Here is a 25,826-nt window from a genome sequence, read left to right as displayed (position 1 = left end):
GAGACCTATCAGAATCCAGGGACTGAAGTCTGATTGGATCAGTCACTGACCACAGAGACCTATCAGAATCCAGGGACTGAAGTCTGATTGGATCGGTCACTGACCACAGAGACCTATCAGAATCCAGGGACTGAAGTCTGATTGGATCGGTCACTGACCACAGAGACCTATCAGAATCCAGGGACTGACGTCTGATTGGATCGGTCACTGACCACAGAGACCTATCAGAATCCAGGGACTGAAGTCTGATTGGATCGGTCACTGACCACAGAGACCTATCAGAATCCAGGGACTGACGTCTGATTGGATCGGTCACTGACCACAGAGACCTATCAGAATCCAGGGACTGAAGTCTGATTGGATCGGTCACTGACCACAGAGACCTATCAGAATCCAGGGACTGACGTCTGATTGGATCGGTCACTGAACACAGAGACCTATCAGAATCCAGGGACCTAAGTCTGATTGGATCAGTCACTGAACACAGAGACCTATCAGAATCCAGGGACCTAAGTCTGATTGGATCAGTCACTGACCACAGAGACCTATCAGAATCCAGGGACTGACGTCTGATTGGATCAGTCACTGACCACAGAGACCTATCAGAATCCAGGGACTGAAGTCTGATTGGATCGGTCACTGACCACAGAGACCTATCAGAATCCAGGGATTGAGGTCTGATTGGATCGGTCACTGACCACAGAGACCTATCAGAATCCAGGGACTGACGTCTGATTGGATCGGTCACTGACCACAGAGACCTATCAGAATCCAGGGACTGAAGTCTGATTGGATCGGTCACTGACCACAGAGACCTATCAGAATCCAGGGACCTAAGTCTGATTGGATCGGTCACTGAACACAGAGACCTATCAGAATCCAGGGACTGAGCTCTGATTGGATCGGTCACTGCTCACAGAGACCTATCAGAATCCAGGGACTGAATTCTTTGAACACTTTCTGTTTCTGTACTCAGTCTGACGTGTCCCAGTTTACGCTTGGGTGAGTCACAGATGACTCCTCCTCCCGTCCCAAAGCCTCGGTCTCGCTACACCAGGGGCAGTCGGAGCTCCACCTCCTCTCTGGACAGGTGAGCTCACCTTGATTGCACATAACATAAATCTGAAGTCTGCAGACACAAGAGCAGCTGAAGGTTTGTGTTTCAGAGACGGGATGGATGAAGATCAGCAGCCAGTCCTCTCTAATGGAGTTCACCTGAGTGCAGGTACACACATCATCACCACCCCCACAGAACCAGGTAAGGATGACATCATCATATTCAGCTGAGGCAAGGGATTCAGAGCTGTCAATCAGCCCAGGTGCTGATGAGGGGGTCCCATGGTGCTGTTAAACAGCAGGCTGTCGTACACCTGGTAAAACTCACCTGGCTTCCCGTAACATTCAGAGAACATGCTGCAGGAAGATGTTGCAGCAGCTTCAGGGACAGCTCATCATCATCTGAGCATCATCATCTTTTTATCCTGAAACTTTATGTTTAATCCTGAATCTTAAAGCACGACATCTTTTAGAAGCTGCCGCTTATTAAAAAGCCAAAAAGAATCAGAATAAACCTGAAATGTGTCTTTGATCTGATTTAAGAACAAATGTCTAGAGAAACAGTCGAACTGGTTTGATAGAATTCTTCTGGCTGCTGCTGGAGATTATCTCGAACCAGTTTTTCCTGTGACTGGATGCTCTGCTTCACCTGGGAGAGCAAGCTAAAGATCACTGAGTTAACCTCTTACACACCGAACTGTTTCCTGAAACCTGATAACGATCCCGGCTGCTGAACCGTGAGGCTCTATGGATCCGAGTTTGGACAACTCACTGGCACCTCAACCTCAGTAGGGACGGCGTGTTGGTTTCCACCTGTCTGATAATCAGAGGATAAAGGAGTCGCTCTTTGGAACCAATCGACTTCAACCTCAAGAAACCCGATGGAACAGGACAGAAACACATTTATTTGACCTGACAGGTTAAATAAACCATGTTGACTGACTGCTGTTCCAGCCTATCAGCAGATAACGATGTCCCTCTGTTTTACCCCCCCCAGGTCAAGATGCTGCTCCCCATCTGCTTCCTACCGCTTCCAACCAAGATGTCTTTCCAGCTTTGTCCAGAATCACTGACATCATCGCCATCAACATCCCGTCACTTGCAGGAGTCGCCGCTGCCATTGAAGGCCCTGCCCCCTCAGCCCCCTCAGCCCCCTCAGCCCCCTCAGCCCCCTCAGCCCCCCCAGCGCCGCCCTCTATCCACAGCATGGCTAACAGCATCTCCACACACATACCTGACTTAGCAGAGGCTGCTAATGCTGTGGCTAAACCTGCTGCAAACTTAGACAGCATTGTTAGCTCGCTGGCTAACATATCAAGCTTAGCCGGGGTTGTTAGCAGTGTTACTAATCCTGCTGCCAGCCCCTCAGCCCCTTCATCTGGTGAACCTCGCCCCCCATCACTAATGGAAGCTGATCACACAGGTAGAGCAACCAATCACTCAGCTGGTCTGACCTCCATGACTCCGGGATGTGATTTTAGTTTAGCTCTCTAACTTATATGACCAGTTAGTAACTCATTGGTCGTTACTGGTTCTGGTTAAAGGTAATTTTCACTGGTTCTGCATCTGCAGCTGTTTAGATTTTACTCGTTTGAAGTGCCGGGGTGAATAAGAATATCAAAGTTTATGTTTACTTGAGCTCAGTCTCACCTCGGGTGCCATGGAAACGGATACTGTTCCTGGTGCCGGTTGGTGGGCTTGACTTCAGATGGACTGGTTTCAGGCTGACTTCAGACTTTACGTGAAGTCATGATTTCCACACCAGGAGGCACTCTAACCTGCAACAACCCACTAAAGCTGTTGATCACAGGGCATTAACACCCTCCTCTCTGTGCTGTCCCGAACGTGTCCAGATGTTGGAGAGCTGGCACACCTGGTGACAGCATCCTTAGACCCGACTACAGGAATCAGCCTCCCACCTGCAGGGGGTGCCATGAATGCCTCTGAGGAAACTGCCGGAGGTACGGCTGGTTTGTCCCTCGCTGCTCTTCATCCTTCTGCTATCTTTCTGATTCTGGTTTGTTCTGGTTCCAGCTTCATCTCCATCACCCCACACCACCAAAGAAGAAAACCCGTATGTCACTGTTATGGCCTGTTGGACCAACCAGGAGGAGGCTGACACCGAGTCATCCAATGAGGAGGATGAAACAGGATTTATCCCTGCCCTCACTGAGACTGACAGGCTAATGGAAGGAGATCCTGGAAATACCAACAAGTGTGTGCAATGTGCAATATTATCACAACTGCTGCTTCTGCCCCTGAAGCTAACACCATGGCTGTGTGCTGCTGTTTTGTAGAGTCTCGTCCAATCAGTCAGAACGTTTGATACCAACTCGACCAGCCCCACCCCCTCCTCATCAATCACAAAAACCTGCAAAACAGAAGACCCCGAGGTAAATGCACACAGTCAGGGTCGTCCTCCTGATGGTTGGGGGACGTATCTGTATGTATAAGCTTGAACCAATGAACTGTTTATAGACATTTTCTGGTTCCAGCTCTTATTCTGCCGCAGTGAACCAGATTTCAGGTTGATCATAAACACCAGCGTTCCTGACCCCTAGTTTTTTGAAAGAGTGACATTCCAACTATTGAGAAAATACTTTATTAATCCCACAGGAGAATTATAATGTCACAGTACATATAACCATCCATCCCTCTTCTATACTCGCTTAATCCGCCGGTCGGGTCGCGGGGGGGTGGAGCCTGTCCCAGCGGTCATCAGGCGGGGGGGGGGGGCACCCTGGACAGGTCGCCATCACAGGCCACACAGGGACAAACAACCACACACAAAGTCTTTGAAATGACAAAACACAGAATATGGTTGAAACTATGGTAACTTTTTGTGAATTGTTTCCAATATAGTTTGTGAATTCCAGAATGTATTATTCAGAATTATATTATACATTATCATAGAAAGTAATCCAGACCTCTAATGGGAACATAGTGGACATTCAGGGTGTTAAAGTGCGCCGGTTCTGCAGGGCGGCCACCATCCGGGTGTCCAGGAAGAAAGGAGCCAGTGGAAGTTCAGCTCCTCAGAGCGCTGTGGTCCGAACCAGCTGGCTGGATGTCTGGAAGGGATTCAGGTAAGAAGTAGGAGCAAAGACACTGATGGATAGGATGGATGGATGGGTGGATGATGGATGGATGATGGATGGATGGATGGATGATGGATGGATGGATGGATGATGGATGGATGGATGGATGATGGATGGATGGATGGATGATGGATGGATGGATGGATGGATGATGGATGGATGGATGATGGATGGATGGATGGATGATGGATGGATGGATGATGGATGGATGGATGATGGATGGATGATGGATGGATGGATGATGGATGGATGGATGGATGATGGATGGATGGATGGATGGATGATGGATGGATGGATGATGGATGGATGGATGATGGATGGATGATGGATGGATGGATGATGGATGGATGGATGGATGGATTATGGATGGATGGATGATGGATGGATGGATGATGGATGGATGGATGGATGATGGATGGATGGATGGATTATGGATGGATGATGGATGGATGGTTGGATGATGGATGGATGGATGGATGATGGATGGATGGATGGATGATGGATGGATGGATGGATGATGGATGGATGGATGGATGGATGATGGATGGATGGATGATGGATGGATGGATGGATGATGGATGGATGGATGATGGATGGATGGATGATGGATGGATGATGGATGGATGGATGATGGATGGATGGATGGATGATGGATGGATGGATGGATGGATTATGGATGGATGGATGATGGATGGATGGATGATGGATGGATGGATGGATGATGGATGGATGGATGGATGATGGATGGATGATGGATGGATGGATGGATGATGATGGATGGATGGATGATGGATGGATGGATGATGGATGATGATGGATGGATGATGGATGGATGGATGATGGATGGATGGATGGATGGATGATGGATGGATGGATGGATGGATGGATGGATGGATGATGGATGGATGGATGATGGATGGATGGATGATGGATGGATGGATGGATGGATGATGGATGGATGGATGGATGGATGGATGGATGGATGGATGGATGGATGGATGGATGGATGGATGGATGGATGGATGATGGATGGATGATGGATGGATGGATGATGGATGGATGGATGGATGATGGATGGATGGATGATGGATGGATGGATGATGGATGGATGGGATGGATGATGGATGGATGGATGGATGGATGGATGATGGATGGATGGATGGATGGATGATGGATGGATGGATGATGGATGGATGGATGATGGATGGATGGATGGATGATGGATGGATGGATGGATGATGGATGATGATGGATGGATGGATGATGGATGGATGGATGGATGGATGATGGATGGATGGATGGATGGATGATGGATGGATGGATGGATGGATGGATGGATGATGGATGGATGGATGGATGATGGATGGATGGATGGATGATGGATGGATGGATGGGATGATGGATGGATGGATGATGGATGGATGGATGATGGATGGATGGATGATGGATGGATGATGGATGGATGGATGATGGATGGATGGATGATGGATGGATGATGGATGGATGGATGGATGGATGGATGGATGGATGGATGGTTGGATGGATTATGATGGATGGATGATGGATGGATGGATGATGGATGGATGGATGGATGATGGATGGATGGATGGATTATGGATGGATGATGGATGGATGGATTGATGATGGATGATGGATGGATGGATGATGGATGGATGGTTGGATGATGGATGATGGATGGATGATGATGGATGGATGGATTATGGATGATGGATGGATGGATGGATGGATGGATGGATGATGGATGGATGGATGGATGGATGGATGGATGGATGGATGGATGATGGATGGATGATGGATGGATGGATGATGGATGGATGGATGATGGATGGATGGATGGATGGATGGATGATGGATGGATGGATGATGGATGGATGGATGGATGGATGATGGATGATGGATGGATGGATTAATGGATGATGGATGATGGATGGATGGATGGATGATGGATGGATGGATGATGGATGGATGGATTAATGGATGATGGATGGATGGATGGATGATGGATGGATGGATGATGGATGGATGGATGGAGGATGGATGGATGTATGGATGGATGGATGGATGATGGATGGATGATGGATGGATGGATGATGGATGGATGTTGGATGGATGGATGATGGATGGATGGATGGAGGATGGATGGATGGATGGATGGATGGATGATGGATGATGGATGGATGGATGATGGATGATGGATGGATGGATTAATGGATGATGGATGGATGGATGGATGGATGATGGATGGTTGATGGATGGATGGATGATGGATGGATGGATGGAGGATGGATGGATGGATGGATGATGGATGGATGGATGATGGATGGATGGATTAATGGATGATGGATGGATGGATGGATGATGGATGGATGGATGGATGGATGGATTAATGGATGATGGATGGATGGATGGATGTGGATGGATGGATGGTTGATGGATGGATGGATGGATGGATGGATGGATGGATGGTTGGATGGATGGATGATGGATGGATGGATGATGGTGGATGGATGGATGGATGGATGGATGATGGATGGATGGATGGATGGATGATGGATGGATGGATGATGGATGGATGGATGATGGATGGATGGATGGGATGGATGATGGATGGATGGATGGTGGATGATGGATGGTTGGATGGATGGATGATGGATGGATGGATGGATGGATGATGGATGGATGGATGGATGATGGATGGATGGATGGATGGATGTTGGATGGATGGATGGATGGATGATGGATGGATGATGGATGGATGGATGGATGGATGGATGGTTGATGGTGGATGGATGGATGGATGGATGATGGATGGATGGATGGATGGATGATGGATGGATGTGGATGGTTGGATGGATGGATGGTGGATGGTGGTGGATGGATGGATGATGGATGGGTTGATGGATGGATGGATGGATGGATGGATGGATGTGATGGATGGATGGATGGATGATGGATGGATGGATGGATGGATGATGGATGGATGGTGGATGGATGATGGATGGATGGATGGATGGATGATGGATGGATGGATGGATGGATGGATGATGGATGGATGGATGGATGGATGATGGATGGTGTGGATGGATGGATGGATGATGGATGGATGATGGATGGATGGATGGATGATGGATGGATGATGGATGGATGGATGATGGATGGATGATGGATGATGGATGATGGATGGTAAACAGTTTTTCTCTTTTATCAGATACAGTGTCTTATGGGTGACGCTGGATGGGCAGCTGATGTCTTTGTGGAAAAAACGCACCGTAAGTGAAGGTGTCTCACCTGTCTCTCTCTGCATACCTGTCTCTCTGTGTATACCTGTCTCTCTGCACACCTGTCTCTCTCAGCACACCTGTCTCTCTGCACACCTGTCTCTCTGTTTATACCTGTCTCTCTGCACACCTGTCTCTCTCTGCACACCTGTCTCTCTCTCTGCACACCTGTCTCTCTCTGCACACCTGTCTCTCTCTGCACACCTGTCTCTCTGTGTATACCTGTCTCTCTGTCTGTGTTTACCTGTCTCTCTCTCTGTGTTTACCTGTCTCTCTCTCTGCACACCTGTCTCTCTGCACACCTGTCTCTCTGTTTGTACCTGTCTCTCTGCACACCTGTCTCTCTCTCTGCACACCTGTCTCTCTCTCTGCACACCTGTCTCTCTCTGCACACCTGTCTCTCTCTCTGCCCACCTGTCTCTCTCTGTGTATACCTGTCTCTCTCTGTGTATACCTGTCTCTCTCTGCACACCTGTCTCTCTGTGTATACCTGTCTCTCTCTGCACACCTGTCTCTCTGTGTATACCTGTCTCTCTCTGCACACCTGTCTCTCTGTGTATACCTGTCTCTCTCTGTGTATACTTGTCTCTCTCTCTGCACACCTGTCTGCCTGTGTTTACCTGTCTCTCTCTCTGCCCACCTGTCTCTCTCTCTGTGTTTACCTGTCTCTCTGTCTGTGTTTACCTGTCTCTCTCTCTGTGTTTACCTGTCTCTCTCTGCACACCTGTCTCTCTCTGCACACCTGTCTCTCTCTCTGCCCACCTGTCTCTCTCTGTGTATACCTGTCTCTCTCTGCACACCTGTCTCTCTCTGCACACCTGTCTCTCTGCACACCTGTCTCTCTGTTTATACCTGTCTCTCTGCACACCTGTCTCTCTCTCTGTGTTTACCTGTCTCTCTGTCTGTGTTTACCTGTCTCTCTCTCTGCACACCTGTCTCTCTCTGCACACCTGTCTCTCTCTGCACACCTGTCTCTCTGTGTATACCTGTCTCTCTGTCTGTGTTTACCTGTCTCTCTCTCTGTGTTTACCTGTCTCTCTCTCTGCACACCTGTCTCTCTCTGCACACCTGTCTCTCTGTGTATACCTGTCTCTCTGTCTGTGTTTACCTGTCTCTCTCTCTGTGTATACCTGTCTCTCTCTGCACACCTGTCTCTCTGTGTATACCTGTCTCTCTCTCTGTGTATACTTGTCTCTCTCTCTGCACACCTGTCTGTCTGTGTTTACCTGTCTCTCTCTCTGCACACCTGTCTCTCTCTGCACACCTGTCTCTCTGCACACCTGTCTCTCTGCACACCTGTCTCTCTCTCTGCCCACCTGCCTCTGAGCTAAGGTGTGTTTGTTTTGTTCTCCAGGACCGGTTCAGCGAGGTGCTGTTTCATGTTTCCAGTGTAACTAATGTGAAGACTCAGGACAGATGCAGATTCTCTGTATACCTGTCTCTCTCTGCACACCTGTCTCTCTGCACACCTGTCTCTCTGTTTATACCTGTCTCTCTGCACACCTGTCTCTCTCTCTGTGTATACCTGTCTCTCTGTCTGTGTTTACCTGTCTCTCTCTCTGTGTTTACCTGTCTCTCTCTCTGCACACCTGTCTCTCTCTGCACACCTGTCTCTCTCTGCACACCTGTCTCTCTGTGTTTACCTGTCTCTCTCTCTGTGTATACTTGTCTCTCTCTCTGCACACCTGTCTCTCTGTGTTTACCTGTCTCTCTCTCTGTGTATACTTGTCTCTCTCTCTGCACACCTGTCTCTCTCTCTGCCCACCTGCCCCTGAGCTAAGGTGTGTTTGTTTTGTTCTCCAGGACCGGTTCAGCGAGGTGTTGTTTCATGTTTCCAGTGTAACTAATGTGAAGACTCAGGACAGATGCAGATTCTCTGTATACTTCAGGAAGAAACATTATGACTTCATGGCTGTTAACAGCGGTAAGAATGCAGGGTTCTGCTGGAATCTGGATCAGCTCTGGGTCAGTATCAGCCTGCTGCCCCATTTTCTTTTCTAATAATCTGTACTGGAGTCTAAAGATGGCCTCAGACAGAAACTGGGAGTTCACCTGAATAACAGTTTCCTGGCTACGTTTCAGTGTTCAGTTTCTTTTTTCCATCAGAGGTTCAGGAAGGTTGGGTCTCATCGCTGCTGGCAACTCGAGGTCAGCCAAGCCCCGCCCCCCCAGAGCTGCATGGACAAATCACGATCAAGGACACTCGGAGCCGTGCCTATGCTGCTGTATGGGCTCACAATCTGTGGATTTATCCCAACAAAGAGGGCTTCCAGCTGGGAATCGCCTCCTTCTCCATCCCTCTGAATGTGGCCTCAGTGAAGTCCACAGGAAAACACTCGTTCAGCCTCATCACCCCTTTCAAGACCTTCAAGTACACACCTGTCTCCGTCTATATGTGTGTTTTATAGGATGATGTCACCTTTACAGTCTGTCTTACTCTGCTCTCTGACCCCGCCCCCCACCTGCTCTCTGACCCCGCCCCCCACCTGCTCTCTGACCCCCCACCTGCTCTCTGACCCCGCCCCCCACCTGCTCTCTGACCCCGCCCCCCACCTGCTCTCTGACCCCACCTGCTCTCTGACCCCGCCCCCCACCTGCTCTCTGACCCCACCCCCCACCTGCTCTCTGACCCCCCACCTGCTCTCTGACCCCGCCCCCCGCCTGCAGCCTGTCTGTGGATTCATCCAAGGATCTGTCCGTCTGGTTGGACAGTCTGTCCTCCACCATCTGCAGAGCTCTGTCCTGCAGCCAGGTGACTTTGCGTCTCTGGGAGAACCCTTACAACAAGGTGTGTGGTGACTGTGGCGCAGCCCACCCTGAGTGGGCGTCAGTGAACCTGCTGCTGGTCATCTGTCAGAAGTGTGCAGGTAGGAGCTCCGTGTTAGAGATGGCTGCTTTTATTACAACACACCTGCGAGTACTGAAGTGTCTTCATTTAGCTTCTGTTTATTAATGTCAGACTTAATTGATGTGATGAATTTTTTTAGAACTACGCATAAATTGAAAAATAAAGAGCACGAATAATTCCAGTTCCCCTGTTATGACACAGAAGAGATTTATTAATTCCAGGATTTTCTGACCTGGGCCCATTTGGTAAAATATTGATGGGCCCAAAACTCAGAAACCAGACCCATATTAATTAAATATGATTAGATATGATCATGAAAATGTCTTCACACGGTTCTATGATACAGCTTCGTGTGAGAGTTCAGCTGCACATGAGATGAAATACTTTTCTACTTTTCAGACGTATTTCAGCATTTTCTGTCTTTAACTTCGTGGAATTAATCCCACAGCCAAACACCTCTGGTTTTAGGCTCAAAAGGAGGTGAATGAGCAGCAGTTTAACAACTTTTAGTGACATTTACAGCTTCCTTCAGAAAACTGGAGGCAGGTAAAACTTTCAATAAAAAGATGTAAGTGATATCTTCAGTTATTCATATCAGATTCTGTGCAACTTCTCCCTTAAAAAGCCTAAAGTGCAAACAAAACAAAACTGCTTCAAAACTTTTACTCATGTTCCAGTTGCCACTGATAATAAATTCATCTTTGCGTATCCAAGTGTATCAAAGCTGCAGACGCCCATTGTGTTAGTAGCTTTTCCTATTATTGATATATGGCAGCCCCATGAACGCTGTGGTTAAAAGTTTTCTCTAGCGCCACCAACAGGTCAAAGTTTGAAGTGCATTCAGCTGGACCTGTTGGTCCAAATTTCAGAAATGAGGAACCGTTAGAAACCCTGGATATAGACGAGGTCAAGGCATCCTATGATTTCATTTGCGCCATCTTGGATTTTCTGCCATTTTGATTTATATCTAAAACCTTAAAAAGCATTACAGGTCATGCAGATTGTCTGATTTCCATGGGTCTTCAGACCAAATCTCACAAAAGTTATCTTTTGGATTTTTTAAATTCGCTTCTGTTTACCCTTAGCAGCCAATCAAATTCGGCGCCGACACGCCAAACAGGAAGTGAGGCCATAGATCTGCGATGCATTGATGTATGGATGCCAAACTTGGTGGATGGACTCATGACGCCTTCCTGAGCAGCCACTGGCTTGCCAGCTATGCTGCTATGCTGCTAGGCTGCTATGCTGCTATGCTGCTAGGCTGCTAGGCTGCTAGGCTGCTATGCTGCTAGGCTGCTATGCTGCTAGGCTGCTAGGCTGCTAGGCTGCTAGGCTGCTAGGCTGCTAGGCTGCCAGGCTTCCAGGCTGCTAGGCTGCCAGGCTGCTAGGCTGCTATGCTGCTAGGCTGCTATGCTGCTAGGCTGCTAGGCTGCTAGGCTGCTAGGCTGCTAGGCTGCTAGGCTGCCAGGCTGCCAGGCTTCCAGGCTGCTAGGCTGCTAGGCTGCTAGGCTGCCAGGCTGCCAGGCTTCCAGGCTGCTAGGCTGCCAGGCTGCTAGGCTGCTATGCTGCTAGGCTGCTAGGCTGCTATGCTGCCAGGCTGCCAGGCTGCTAGGCTGCTAGGCTGCTAGGCTGCTATGCTGCCAGGCTGCCAGGCTGCCAGGCTGCCAGGCTGCTAGGCTGCTATGCTGCTAGGCTGCTAGGCTGCTAGGCTGCCAGGCTGCCAGGCTGCTAGGCTGCTAGGCTCCCCCATCGCTGCTTGCAGCTGTATTTAAACTGTTATTCTCACATCACAACAGTGACATAGACTACGTTTGAGGGTTAAAGTGGTCTGAAAGCCATGCGATGACCGTATCTATGCCACAGTTTGGAAAAGTACAACACAAACTGATTTTACACAATGCTACACGTTGTATTCCACGTGTGAATCCACTCTCCATCCTTAAAACTCAGTTCCTGCATGATTTCAGAGCCAGAGACTCACAGATGAATCCGATGCTTTTGGTTCACATTACTTGAGTTTTCCACATGTTATTGACCTGTGTTATCACCCCACAGCTGTTTTTACTTTACACCTATATATGAAGAAAAATCCACAATATTCCTTTAAGTCGCATTAATAAAGATATGGTGTGTTTGAAGAAGATAAAATGAGGATTTAAAGCCAGGTTTGTCAGGTTTCCAAAACACTTTTATGCTACTTTAAAGCTCTGGAATTAGTTATCTGCAGTGGCAAAACTTAGCAAACATGGCAACTTCCACTTTTATTGGCTTTTCCTGCCAATGATGGAAAACCAGGTGTCACCAGGATGAAGGTTGAAGTTGAGCTCTTGAGATCATGAAAACTTTCCTGCTGTGGCGAACATGAGATTCTTTGGTTGACTTCTGGTGTTCGTGTTTCTGTTCTAAGGTCAGCATCGAGGTCTGGGCAGCAAGCTGTCGAAGGTACGCAGTCTGAGGTTGGACAGCAAGGTGTGGACCGAACCGCTCATTCAGGTTAGGAAATCTGTTTCTGGAGTTACAAACGCAGCCATTCGCTGATGGGAGTCTCAGTTGGTGTTTTCTGTTGTTTGTAAAATAGTTAAAAACTGAAAAGGTTTCTGTGGTCCAGAGGTGCCTAAAGGAGACCGGCTTTGGCGTACACTCTGAGGCCGCCGCTATCATCATGCTATCACAAAGTATCATCAGAGAATATGAAATTTCCACCTCTCCTCAGGGCATTCTGTCACCTTTGGCAGGCAGTGAGTGGTTGGGGGGTCTTCTACTAATACAGACCGGTGCAGTAACAGCTGCTATACAAACGCAGTACCTGAGCATTGGGAAATGTTGGAAATATCAGTGCCACTGCCAGTCACACGACCTTGGAGGGAGTAACATCTGTGCCAAATAGCATCTGAGGCCTCAGAGGGGGCATTTTATGCCTTTTTAATCTGTAACCATCTGTCTTTCCAGCTGTTTGTTACCTATGGTAACCAACTGGCCAATCAGGTGTGGGCTCCAGCTGTGCCAGCGGCAGAGCAGCTAAGTCCAGAATCTACTGATGTGGAGAGGTCAAAGTTCATCCAGGACAAATACAACAAGGGGCGCTACAGACGGGTTCACACTTTGGCATCCAGTCCTTCCATGATGGAGCAGGTCGGACCGGGTTCTGCTCGTTCAAAAATATACTCACTCTGAAGTAACTGCAGTACTCCAATACTCACTCTGAAGTAACTGCAGTACTCCAATACTCACTCTGAAGTAACTGCAGTACTCCAATACTCACTCTGAAGTAACTGCAGTACTCCAATACTCCCTCTGAAGTAACCGCAGTACTCCAATACTCACTCTGAAGTAACTGCAGTACTCCAATACTCCCTCTGAAGTAACTGCAGTACTCCAATACTCACTCTGAAGTAACTGCAGTACTCCAATACTCACTCTGAAGTAACCGCAGTACTCCAATACTCACTCTGAAGTAACTGCAGTACTCCAATACTCACTCTGAAGTAACCGCAGTACTCCAATACTCACTCTGAAGTAACTGCAGTACTCCAATACTCACTCTGAAGTAACTGCAGTACTCCAATACTCACTCTGAAGTAACTGCAGTACTCCAATACTCACTCTGAAGTAACTGCAGTACTCCAATACTCCCTCTGAAGTAACTGCAGTACTCCAATACTCACTCTGAAGTAACTGCAGTACTCCAATACTCACTCTGAAGTAACTGCAGTACTCCAATACTCACTCTGAAGTAACTGCAGTACTCCAATACTCACTCTGAAGTAACCGCAGTACTCCAATACTCACTCTGAAGTAACTGCAGTACTCCAATACTCACTCTGAAGTAACTGCAGTACTCCAATACTCACTCTGAAGTAACTGCAGTACTCCAATACTCACTCTGAAGTAACTGCAGTACTCCAATACTCCCTCTGAAGTAACTGCAGTACTCCAATACTCACTCTGAAGTAACTGCAGTACTCCAATACTCCCTCTGAAGTAACTGCAGTACTCCAATACTCACTCTGAAGTAACCGCAGTACTCCAATACTTACTCTGAAGTAACTGCAGTACTCCAATACTCACTCTGAAGTAACTGCAGTACTCCAATACTCCCTCTGAAGTAACTGCAGTACTCCAATACTCACTCTGAAGTAACCGCAGTACTCCAATACTCACTCTGAAGTAACCGCAGTACTCCAATACTCACTCAGAAGTAACTGTAATACTCCAATACTCAATCTGAAGTAACTGCAGTACTCCAATACTCACTCTGAAGTAACCGCAGTACTCCAATACTCACTCTGAAGTAACTGCAGTACTCCAATACTCCCTCTGAAGTAACTGCAGTACTCCAATACTCACTCTGAAGTAACTGCAGTACTCCAATACTCACTCTGAAGTAACTGCAGTACTCCAATACTCACTCTGAAGTAACTGCAGTACTCCAATACTCACTCTGAAGTAACTGCAGTACTCCAATACTCCCTCTGAAGTAACTGCAGTACTCCAATACTCACTCTGAAGTAACTGCAGTACTCCAATACTCCCTCTGAAGTAACTGCAGTACTCCAATACTCACTCTGAAGTAACCGCAGTACTCCAATACTTACTCTGAAGTAACTGCAGTACTCCAATACTCACTCTGAAGTAACTGCAGTACTCCAATACTCACTCTGAAGTAACTGCAGTACTCCAATACTCACTCTGAAGTAACTGCAGTACTCCAATACTCACTCTGAAGTAACCGCAGTACTCCAATACTCACTCTGAAGTAACCGCAGTACTCCAATACTCACTCAGAAGTAACTGTAATACTCCAATACTCAATCTGAAGTAACTGCAGTACTCCAATACTCACTCTGAAGTAACCGCAGTACTCCAATACTCACTCTGAAGTAACTGCAGTACTCCAATACTCCCTCTGAAGTAACTGCAGTACTCCAATACTCACTCTGAAGTAACTGCAGTACTCCAATACTCACTCTGAAGTGACCGCAGTACTCCAATACTCACTCTGAAGTGACTGCAGTACTCCAATACTCACTCTGAAGTAACTGCAGTACTCCAATACTCACTCTGAAGTAACTGCAGTACTCCAATACTCACTCAGAAGTAACTGTAATACTCCAATACTCAATCTGAAGTAACTGCAGTACTCCAATACTCACTCTGAAGTAACCGCAGTACTCCAATACTCACTCTGAAGTAACCGCAGTACTCCAATACTCACTCTGAAGTAACTGCAGTACTCCAATACTCACTCTGAAGTAACCGCAGTACTCCAATACTCACTCTGAAGTAACTGCAGTACTCCAATACTCACTCTGAAGTAACTGCAGTACTCCAATACTCACTCTGAAGTAACCGCAGTACTCCAATACTCACTCTGAAGTAACTGCAGTACTCCAATACTCCCTCTGAAGTAACTGCAGTACTCCAATACTCACTCTGAAGTAACTGCAGTACTCCAATACTCACTCTGAAGTGACCGCAGTACTCCAATACTCACTCTGAAGTGACTGCAGTACTCCAATACTCACTCTGAAGTAACTGCAGTACTCCAATACTCACTCTGAAGTAACTGTAGTACTCCAATACTCACTCTGAAGTAACTGCAGTACTCCAATACTCACTCAGAAGTGACTGCAGTACTCCAATACTCACTCTGAAGTAACCGCAGTACTCCAATACTCACTCTGAAGTAACCGCAGTACTCCAATACTCACTCTGAAGTAACTGCAGTACTCCAATACTCACTCTGAAGTAACCGCAGTACTCCAATACTCACTCTGAAGTAACTGCAGTACTCCAATACTCACTCTGAAGTAACCGCAGTACTCCAATACTCACTCTGAAGTAACTGTAATACTCCAATACTCAATCTGAAGTAACTGCAGTACTCCAATACTCACTCTGAAGTAACTGCAGTACTCCAATACTCACTCTGAAGTAACCGCAGTACTCCAATACTCACTCTGAAGTAACTGCAGTACTCCAATACTCACTCTGAAGTAACCGCAGTACTCCAATACTCACTCTGAAGTACCCGCAGTACTCCAATACTCACTCTGAAGTAACCGCAGTACTCCAATACTCACTCTGAAGTAACTGCAGTACTCCAATACTCACTCTGAAGTAACTGCAGTACTCCAATACTCACTCTGAAGTAACTGCAGTACTCCAATACTCACTCTGAAGTAACTGCAGTACTCCAATACTCACTCTGAAGTGACTGCAGTACTCCAATACTCACTCTGAAGTAACTGCAGTACTCCAATACTCACTCAGATGTAACTGCAGTACTCCAATACTCACTCTGAAGTAACTGCAGTACTCCAATACTCACTCAGATGTAACTGCAGTACTCCAATACTCACTCTGAAGTAACTGCAGTACTCCAATACTCACTCAGATGTAACTGCAGTACTCCAATACTCCCTCTGAAGTAACTGCAGTATTCCAATACTCACTCTGAAGTAACTGCAGTACTCCAATACTCACTCTGAAGTGACCGCAGTACTCCAATACTCACTCTGAAGTAACTGTAGTACTCCAATACTCACTCTGAAGTAACTGCAGTACTCCAATACTCACTCTGAAGTAACTGTAATATTCCAATACTCACTCTGAAGTAACCGCAGTACTCCAATACTCACTCTGAAGTAACTGTAATATTCCAATACTCACTCTGAAGTAACTGTAATATTCCAATACTCACTCTGAAGTAACTGTAATTCTCCAATACTCACTCTGAAGTAACTGTAATACTCCAATACTCACTCTGAAGTAACTGCAGTACTCCAATACTCACTCTGAAGTAACTGCAGTACTCCAATACTCACCCTGAAGTAACTGCAGTACTCCAATACTCACTCTGAAGTGACTGCAGTACTCCAATACTCACTCTGAAGTAACTGCAGTACTCCAATACTCACTCTGAAGTAACTGCAGTACTCCAATACTCACTCTGAAGTAACCGCAGTACTCCAATACTCACTCTGAAGTGACTGCAGTACTCCAATACTCACTCTGAAGTGACCGCAGTACTCCAATACTCACTCTGAAGTAACTGCAGTACTCCAATACTCACTCTGAAGTAACTGCAGTACTCCAATACTCACTCTGAAGTAACTGCAGTACTCCAATACTCACTCTGAAGTGACCGCAGTACTCCAATACTCACTCTGAAGTAACCGCAGTACTCCAATACTCACTCTGAAGTAACTGCAGTACTCCAATACTCCCTCTGAAGTAACCGCAGTACTTTAGTACTTGCTCTGATGTAACTGTCGTACTTCAGTACTTGCTCTGATGTAGTAGTACTGCAGTATTCACCCTCTGCCTCTGATTCAGTGATGATTAAATTTGGTGAAAGTGAAATAGTTTAAAAATGTCAAATCAAAGCAATTCTCAGTTTATTTTTAATTTTTTTAAACAAATTACAACGTAATTTTCTTAAGCTAAAGGAGGTTTACTGTCAGTCAGCCGTCATGTTTGTGGTTCTGAGTAAACGGGTTTATTCTGGTGGTGCTGATGTGTTTCAGAGGCTGTGTCAGGTGATCTGCAGTAAGGACGTGGAGGAGACCATGTCCCTGATCTGCTCCGGAGCAAAGGTCCGTCACTGTTTCTGTTTCTGTGATCCTCTGCACTTCCTGTTAGTAAACCTGAGGGGTGTCACCTGTACAGGTTTGCCCGTCCGATCCACAGAGCCCCTCCCCCATACTGCTGGCTGAGAGAGCCAATCAGGCGCTGCAGGCCGAGCTGCTGCGCCTCAATGAGTACACAGGTAACACACACTCACACACAGGTAACACACACTCACACACAGGTAACACACACTCACACACACACACTCACACACACACACACACACACAGGTAACACACACAGGTAACACACACACACACACACACACACACACACAGGTAACACACACACACACACAGGTAACACACACACACACACAGGTAACACACACATAGGTAACACACACACTCACACACAGGTAACACACACTCACACACAGGTAACACACACACAGGTAACACACACACACCTACACAGGTAACACACACACAGGTAACACACACACAGGTAACACACACACAGGTAACACACACACAGGTAACACACACACACCTACACAGGTAACACACACACAGGTAACACACACACAGGTAACACACACACAGGTAACACATACTCACACACAGGTAACACACACACACACACAGGTAACACACACACACAGGTAACACACACACACACACACAGGTAACACACACACACCTACACAGGTAACACACACACAGGTAACACACTCTCACACCTACTCACACACACACAGGTAACACACACACAGGTAACACACACACACACACACAGGTAACACACACACAGGTAACACACACACAGGTAACACACACTCACACACTCACACACACACACTCTCACACACACACCTGTCACCTGTTGTCTTTGTTTCTGTTTGTTCTCAGAGGTCCCACCTCATCAGCCCCTGTCAGCCAAGAGGAGACTTGACCCCGCCCCCTCAGGTATGGCTCTAACCTGTCAGCACAGTTTGTTATTAACAACGTGTTTATTAACAAGTGTAAAATATGTATTATTATGTAAAATAACAAATGTTTTAGTACATTTTCAAAGGTACCATAATTTTACGATATGTAATCAACTGTAAGATACAAGTTTAATATTGTTAATACCATTCTAAGATTAGATACAGTTAGTGAGAGGCTGAACTCCTCACCCAGAGGAGGTCAATCCCTGACCACGCCCACCAACCAGAACAACCAAAATAAACATCCTGAATCTGAGATTCAACATCCAGTCAGAGCCTTCTCTTAAAACCCTGGAGCAAACTTTCCCAGGGAGGCTGTGATCCCTCTGTAGCTGGAACACACTCTCTGGTCCCCCACCACCCGGCCCGACCCGGCCCTCCAGGCGACACTGAAGAGGCATGTCAGCCAAGACAGCATCACAATGTCCGGAACCTTTAGCATTCCAAGGTGAATCTCCCCCTGGCGCTTTGCCACCAAGGAACACTTTAATGAACTCAGTGACTTCCACCGAGGTGACGGACCCTTAAATCCTCAGACTGCACCTCCTCAATGGAAGCCCAACCCAGGAAAGTCCCCACTTACCCTTTCTGAGTTGTTAAATTATTTGCCAGAACATCCTTGAGGCCAATCGAAAGTCTTGATATCTAGTTCGTATCGCCCCACCTCACACATCAGCTCCAGCTCTTTCCTGCCAGCAGCGGGACATTCCATGTCCCTGGAGCTAGTTTGCAATGCCGGAGATTGGCAGTCCCAGGTCCCCGCCTTCGCCTGCTGCCGAGCTCACATTGCACCAACCTCCCTGCCAGAGGTGGCCGTGCGTGGAATGCGTGCACAATGGGTTTCATGGAGACTCCGACCAACCAAATCAGGTTCAGCCCCTAATGCTGCCTACAGAGAGACTTCTGGGTCTGCAGCAAACTGCTTTTACTCAGTCATGCAGGTTTTTACTCAGTCATGCAGGTTTTTACTCAGTCATGCAGGTTTTTACTCAGTCATGCAGGTTTTTACTCAGTCATGCAGGTTTTTACTCAGTCATGCAGGTCTTTACTCAGTCATGCAGGTTTTTACTCAGTCATGCAGGTTTTTACTCAGTCATGCAGGTTTTTACTCAGTCATGCAGGTTTTTACTCAGTCATGCAGGTTTTTACTCAGTCATGCAGGTTTTTACTCAGAATCCTGTTTGATATGTTTGCTCTCTACAAAAAGTTCATGAACATTAACCACATGAGTCACATCAATTTCAGCTGGTCTTCACACTTCTGTTGAAATTATTAATGTGTGTGTTTTTCCTGTCTGTGTGTTGCCTGTGAATATAGTGGAGGAAGAGGAGGCACTTCATGGTAAACTGGAGGAAGATCGTTTCCTTTTCTCATTGGAAAATGACTCGGCAGCCTGCGATGTCCTCGACCTGCGAGAAGTTCTGTCTGTCTTCCTCAAAGATGGGTAAATAAGTAGATTAACTCTGATGTGTTGCTCTACCTGCACTGGATCTTTATATTTGCTTTCTTCATCTTTTGTTTTATCATGTTTATTGTTTAATCAATTTGAAAGACTCGTTTGATAATTGCTAGATTCATAAAGTTTGGATCATTATTTTCATTGATTGAAAGTAATCAGATGAATTACTCAATCATGCTTAACTGAGCAAGGTTTGCTAGAATATTTATCCTTAACACAATCAGAAGTCAAATGACAATCAATCAATCAATCACCAACCAACTTATATCAAACCAACCTATACCAACCAACCAAACCAATCAACATACAGCATCCAAACTACCCAAACCAACCAACACCAACCAAGCCAACTGTCAATATACACCAGTCAATCAACCAATTAACCAAACCAACCTAGATAACCAAATCAACGGTAACCAACCAACCAACTCCCCACACTAAGCAACTATAACCAACCAACCAAAGTAGCCAACTAACCAACCAACATACACCAAAGTAGCCAACTAACCAACCAACATACACCAAACCACCCCACTAACCAACCAACATGCACCAAACCACCCCACTAACCAACCAACATACACCAAACCACCCAACTAACCAACCAACATACACCAAACCACCCAACTAACCAACCAACATGCACCAAACCACCCAACTAACCAACCAACGTACACCAAACCACCCAACTAACCAACCAACATACACCAAACCACCCAACTAACCAACCAACATACACCAAACCACCCCACTAACCAACCAACATACACCAAACCACCCAACTAACCAACCAACATACACCAAACCACCCAACTAACCAACCAACATACACCAAACCACCCAACTAACCAACCAACATACTTCAAACCACCCAACTAACCAACCAACATACACCCAACTAACCAACCAACATACACCAAACCACCCAACTAACCAACCAACATACACCCAACTAACCAACCAACATACACCAAACCACCCAACTAACCAACCAACATACACCAAACCACCCAACTAACCAACCAACATACACCAAACCACCCAACTAACCAACCAACATACACCCAACTAACCAACCAACATACACCAAACCACCCAACTAACCAACCAACATACACCAAACCACCCAACTAACCAACCAACATACACCAAACCACCCCACTAACCAACCAACATACACCAAACCACCCAACTAACCAACCAACATACACCAAACCACCCAACTAACCAACCAACATACACCAAACCACCCAACTAACCAACCAACATACACCCAACTAACCAACCAACATACACCAAACCACCCAACTAACCCACGAATCTCATATTTGTGTTTACAGTTATGATATAATGCCTTCCTCTCCTCAAATACAAATCTGATAAATAGAAATATTTAGTAAGAGCTAAACTGAAAATGAAATAAATGGGTAAATAAGATGGAGACTAAAATCTGCAGGCGACCTCTCAGGTCAGATCTGTGTTACAGGTGTGATGTCATCATCCCCACCAACACAGATTTGCTTTTTTCAGAGCGAATCATCAGTTTGAGCTGGTGACGCTGAGCGATCAGCTTGTCTGTGATGCGGACGATAAAGAGACACTGCTGAGTCATCTGGTCCACATTCTGAAGGTAACTCAGCTGGTTCTGGTTTCTGTACAGGTCCACTTCAGCCGACTCCCAGCCTCTGAAGATTATCGCTATAACCAGACTTTTTGTTCCCAGGTGATTCTTCCAGGGGGTGTATCTTATGCGGAGGTGGGTGGGGCCTCAGCTGTCAGCGCAGTGTGTGTTGTTGAAGTGGACGGGACCTCCGATCAGTCAGACGCCTGGTTGTTACTGTGGGAGGATGGAGTAAGCATTTATCCTGCCAACAGACACTCATGGCAGGCTGTGAAGATTGAACTGAGCAGACTAAGTCACTATGGTAACAGGCTTTTTGTCATTCTCTTCCTTAAACTTCATCTGAGAAATGCTCTAACATTAACATCTCCCTTAACATTAGCATTAACAGAAAGATTGAGTTTTAAGAAATATTAGAAATGAATCATTCTAACACGTAAAAAAAGAGTCTGAAAAAAGGCAACTGAACTTCTTGGTTGTTGAAGTCATTTCACCTCTCATTAACGAGGAGGGTTCCCGGTCATTCACATCTTGGATTATGTGACCAACATGTTGGTAAAAAGAGCTCACAGGCTGACCCACAGATGGGTGGCAACTCTCCTAATGTCCCGTAAACTAGAACCTCCATCGGCTGATTAGACCTGAAGTGCAGCTGCCTTAATTAAGGCTCTGAGGATTAACAGGACCTGGATATCTGAGACTCTGCATCAAAATATCTAACACAGGAAGCCCCTCCCGGCAGGTGACCCTGGATGTAAGCCTCAAGCTTTTGTTCAGTTTTTAACACCATAACAGAGATGAAGAGTAACAGAACAGGCTTCCATCTACAGAACAAGCTGAAAAAGGATCAGTTTGAATCATTCATCATGTGTTTGACTCACTGCCGAGAGAATAAATGATGAAACACATGGATGAACATCAACAATACTTGAAATATGGGTTCTGTGTCGGCCAAATGTTTTCCTTCAGATGGGATGGTTTCACATGGAGTCCCACCAGGATCAGCCCTGGGTGCTCTGCTGTTTTCAGTCTTAAGAGTTCACTCAGCAGGTGGTGTTTATTTCTATGCAGACGACATCCAGCTGTACACAGCTGTGCATACAGATGATGTGTGGATGTGTCAGAGCCACACTTTTATTTAAAGTGACACTACCTGTCAGTCCACAGGTGAGAGGTATCTGAACAGGTGAGGAATGTGTGAGTTATTCTCGAGTCGGAGATGTCAGAAAACAACCTGCTTTAAATAAAGATCAGAAGGTTGAGGTTTAATAGGACCCTGTAAAATCTGTTTTATTTTTTCCCAAATTCTGTTTTTTCCATTTAAATTTTTTGGAATCCTGTTTTTTTAGCTTTTAGCTCGGCTGCGAATCGCTCCAGTGAGAGCTGAAGGTCACAGCCCGACGACGCTAACAGAACCACATCATCCACAAACCCCCCGATTCTGAGGTCGCCATATCGGACACCCTCAGTGCCCTGGCTGTGCCTAGAAATTCTGTCCATAAAAGTTAGGAACAGAATCGGTGACAAAGGGCAGCCCTGACGGAGTCCAACTCTCACCGGAAACGTATCCGACTTACTGCCGGCAATGCGGACCAAACTCTGGCACCGGTCATACAGAGACCGAACGGTGGCTTTCAAGAGGTCTCCAAGCACTCCATATTCCCGGAGCACCCCCCACCCCGAGGGTCGAAAGCTTTCTCCAAGTCCACAAAACACATGTAGACTGGTTGGGCGAACTCCCATGCACCCTCCAGGATCCTGCTGATGGTATAGAGCTGGTCCACTGTTCCACGGCCAGGACGAAAACCACACTGCACCTCCTGAATCTGAGATTCGATTCGTACCTTGTCAATTGTCCGTTGAGTGTTCCCTGGCACATTAAAGTCATTTGGGTATTGCTCGGCTCTGTATTGAAGGCTTAGTGCCGAGTTTTATGTCACCCAAATTTTATTCTCTCCGTGCAGTTTTCTCCATACATACGCTCCTCTTCCCGACAAAAACAGCATTTCAGTCAAATTATGTCAAATTCCGTGATAAAAAAATAGATTCTGTTTAAATCGGCCAATTCCGCGATTTTGTGATCACGGAAATTATAGGGCCCTAGTTTAACAGCAGGTTTCATCACTTGACTGCATACATTACACCTGAACAGGTTGATCTGATGACAAGCTGGAATCAGTTTGTATGTATTTCTTCTTTCAGATATGGATCCATCAGAAAACATTATCACCATGGTAACCTCAGACAGGTGAGCAGCTCACAGAGGAGGATCTCAGCACTTAATTGACACGTTTTATGTTTACTGGTTTCTTATTAACTGAGCCTTCACAGGTACCTTTCGAGTGAAATTTTACTCTCTCTCTCTCTTCAGGAGTGTGTCACTTCGGTTCGAAGAGCCGCATAGCTGTCACACCTGGTTCAGTCACCTGCAGAGAGCTTTGACCAATCAGGGCTCAGCTCCAAAGCACCCTCCAGCAACCAATCAGAGCTCGCCTTATCAGGCTCTGTACCCGGTGGTTGATGCAGGGTTTCGAGGTTCTGTACCGCCGGCCATCGAGCGCTGCATCTCCCACATCACAACCTACGGTGAGTTCAGACCGTGGAGCTACTTCTGTACACCAACACCTGAGGACGTCTGGTGGGGAGATTCTGCACTTACTGCTCACACCTGCGCTTCGCAGAGGGTCACGTGCAAAAGATGTTCTCACATTAGAAAATACTCAAGAAAGGAGTCAGAGTAAAGCACAGAGGAGAAAAACACGATGTAAAAGTACTCCTTACAGCTCACTCAGGAAGACCAACCGAGCTCCCCGATGACTTTTTATATTTTAATATCATGACCACATGATCATTTCCACCATGCATACCTACAAACATGTTAGCTGCAGAATGAAGCAGAAAGTGTGACCAACCCACTCTGAATCAGAGGGAATCCTCCGGAGGATTAGCTGCTGTAGTCACACACGCTGTCAGCAGTGATCCTCCTCTATTCTTACTCTGGAGTGATGAACACAATAATCACAACAATTCAGCTGGAGGTCTTTCATTAGGAGTCCCGGACTCCCCCGTGCACGGTTTCAGCTCCGACCCTCGGCGGCGGAAAGGATGTTGAGACCCGGCTCGAAGGACAAAGTTGTCAGAAAAATTCTCTCAAAATTAGGCTCAGAGTCGCTGGAGGCAATTAACACAAAACATTTATTTCTTGCAAGAAGGAGATACGTCCGCACAACCTATCAGGAAGCTGGCTCAGAGTTGTCTGAGTTAAAAAAAATGATACCATTGCTATAAATGTATCTCACTAGCACACAATGTTATGAGAACTACAAGATAGGAGAAACCCTGCCCCTATCACATAGTACAGCTTTTTCTTATAGTATAACTTCAGGATTTTTCTAACTGGACCAGAGCCGGTTCTGTTACACTACCAGAACACATTCCAGCTGAATTCAGCAGAACTAGAACTCCTCTGCTGGACGACCAGTGTCTGCACTGGAAGCAGTTAAGGAGCTGGAACGATAACACGCGAATCAGCCTCAGGTGGAGCCTAAACTTTGTTTCCGTGTTCCAGGTCTGAAGGTGGAAGGCGTGTACCGGCGCTGTGGCCTCGCTTCCAAAGTCAGCCGCCTGGTGGACACACTGATGACATCACCAAATGCTGCCCCTCTGGAGAGTAACGAGCAGGGCGTGTTGGACGCAGGCTCCGCCCTTAAACAATATGTCCGCCAGAAGTTGAGTCTGATTCCCGACGGAGAGCGCCAGCAGTGGCTGCAGGCCGCAGGTACATGTAGTACTGCTACTGCACATAGTATTACTGAGGGTACACATAGTACTGCTTCTGAACGCCGTACTTGTTAGTGTGTAGCAGTACTGATGTACTTTTTC

General features: G+C 46.6%; 1 protein-coding gene across 1 annotated transcript in view; it reads left to right on the top strand.

Moving 5' to 3' along the window:
• LOC140279919 (arf-GAP with Rho-GAP domain, ANK repeat and PH domain-containing protein 1) overlaps positions 1-25,826 on the top strand; it is a 33,493-nt gene that overhangs the window by 2,724 nt on the left and 4,943 nt on the right. Inside the window, exons 2-23 of the mRNA XM_072375144.1 lie at positions 977-1,090; positions 1,167-1,225; positions 2,054-2,479; positions 2,910-3,017; positions 3,091-3,271; positions 3,354-3,449; positions 4,038-4,142; positions 7,384-7,444; positions 9,257-9,377; positions 9,560-9,824; positions 10,121-10,320; positions 12,709-12,794; positions 13,251-13,433; positions 17,831-17,899; positions 17,973-18,072; positions 18,785-18,841; positions 20,182-20,308; positions 21,854-21,953; positions 22,047-22,248; positions 24,147-24,192; positions 24,316-24,530; positions 25,513-25,722. Coding sequence (XP_072231245.1) covers positions 1,014-1,090; positions 1,167-1,225; positions 2,054-2,479; positions 2,910-3,017; positions 3,091-3,271; positions 3,354-3,449; positions 4,038-4,142; positions 7,384-7,444; positions 9,257-9,377; positions 9,560-9,824; positions 10,121-10,320; positions 12,709-12,794; positions 13,251-13,433; positions 17,831-17,899; positions 17,973-18,072; positions 18,785-18,841; positions 20,182-20,308; positions 21,854-21,953; positions 22,047-22,248; positions 24,147-24,192; positions 24,316-24,530; positions 25,513-25,722 — 3,094 coding nt within the window. The 5' untranslated portion in view covers positions 977-1,013. The remainder of the gene's footprint in view (positions 1-976; positions 1,091-1,166; positions 1,226-2,053; positions 2,480-2,909; positions 3,018-3,090; positions 3,272-3,353; positions 3,450-4,037; positions 4,143-7,383; positions 7,445-9,256; positions 9,378-9,559; positions 9,825-10,120; positions 10,321-12,708; positions 12,795-13,250; positions 13,434-17,830; positions 17,900-17,972; positions 18,073-18,784; positions 18,842-20,181; positions 20,309-21,853; positions 21,954-22,046; positions 22,249-24,146; positions 24,193-24,315; positions 24,531-25,512; positions 25,723-25,826) is intronic.

Source organism: Leuresthes tenuis, unplaced genomic scaffold (assembly GCF_036924035.1).
Source record: "Leuresthes tenuis unplaced genomic scaffold, fLeuTen1.0.hap1 SCAF_21, whole genome shotgun sequence".
NCBI classification, from domain to species: domain Eukaryota; kingdom Metazoa; phylum Chordata; class Actinopteri; order Atheriniformes; family Atherinopsidae; genus Leuresthes; species Leuresthes tenuis.
The sequence above is the reverse complement of the archived record's forward strand: the minus strand, read 5'-3'. Positions and strand labels throughout refer to the sequence as shown.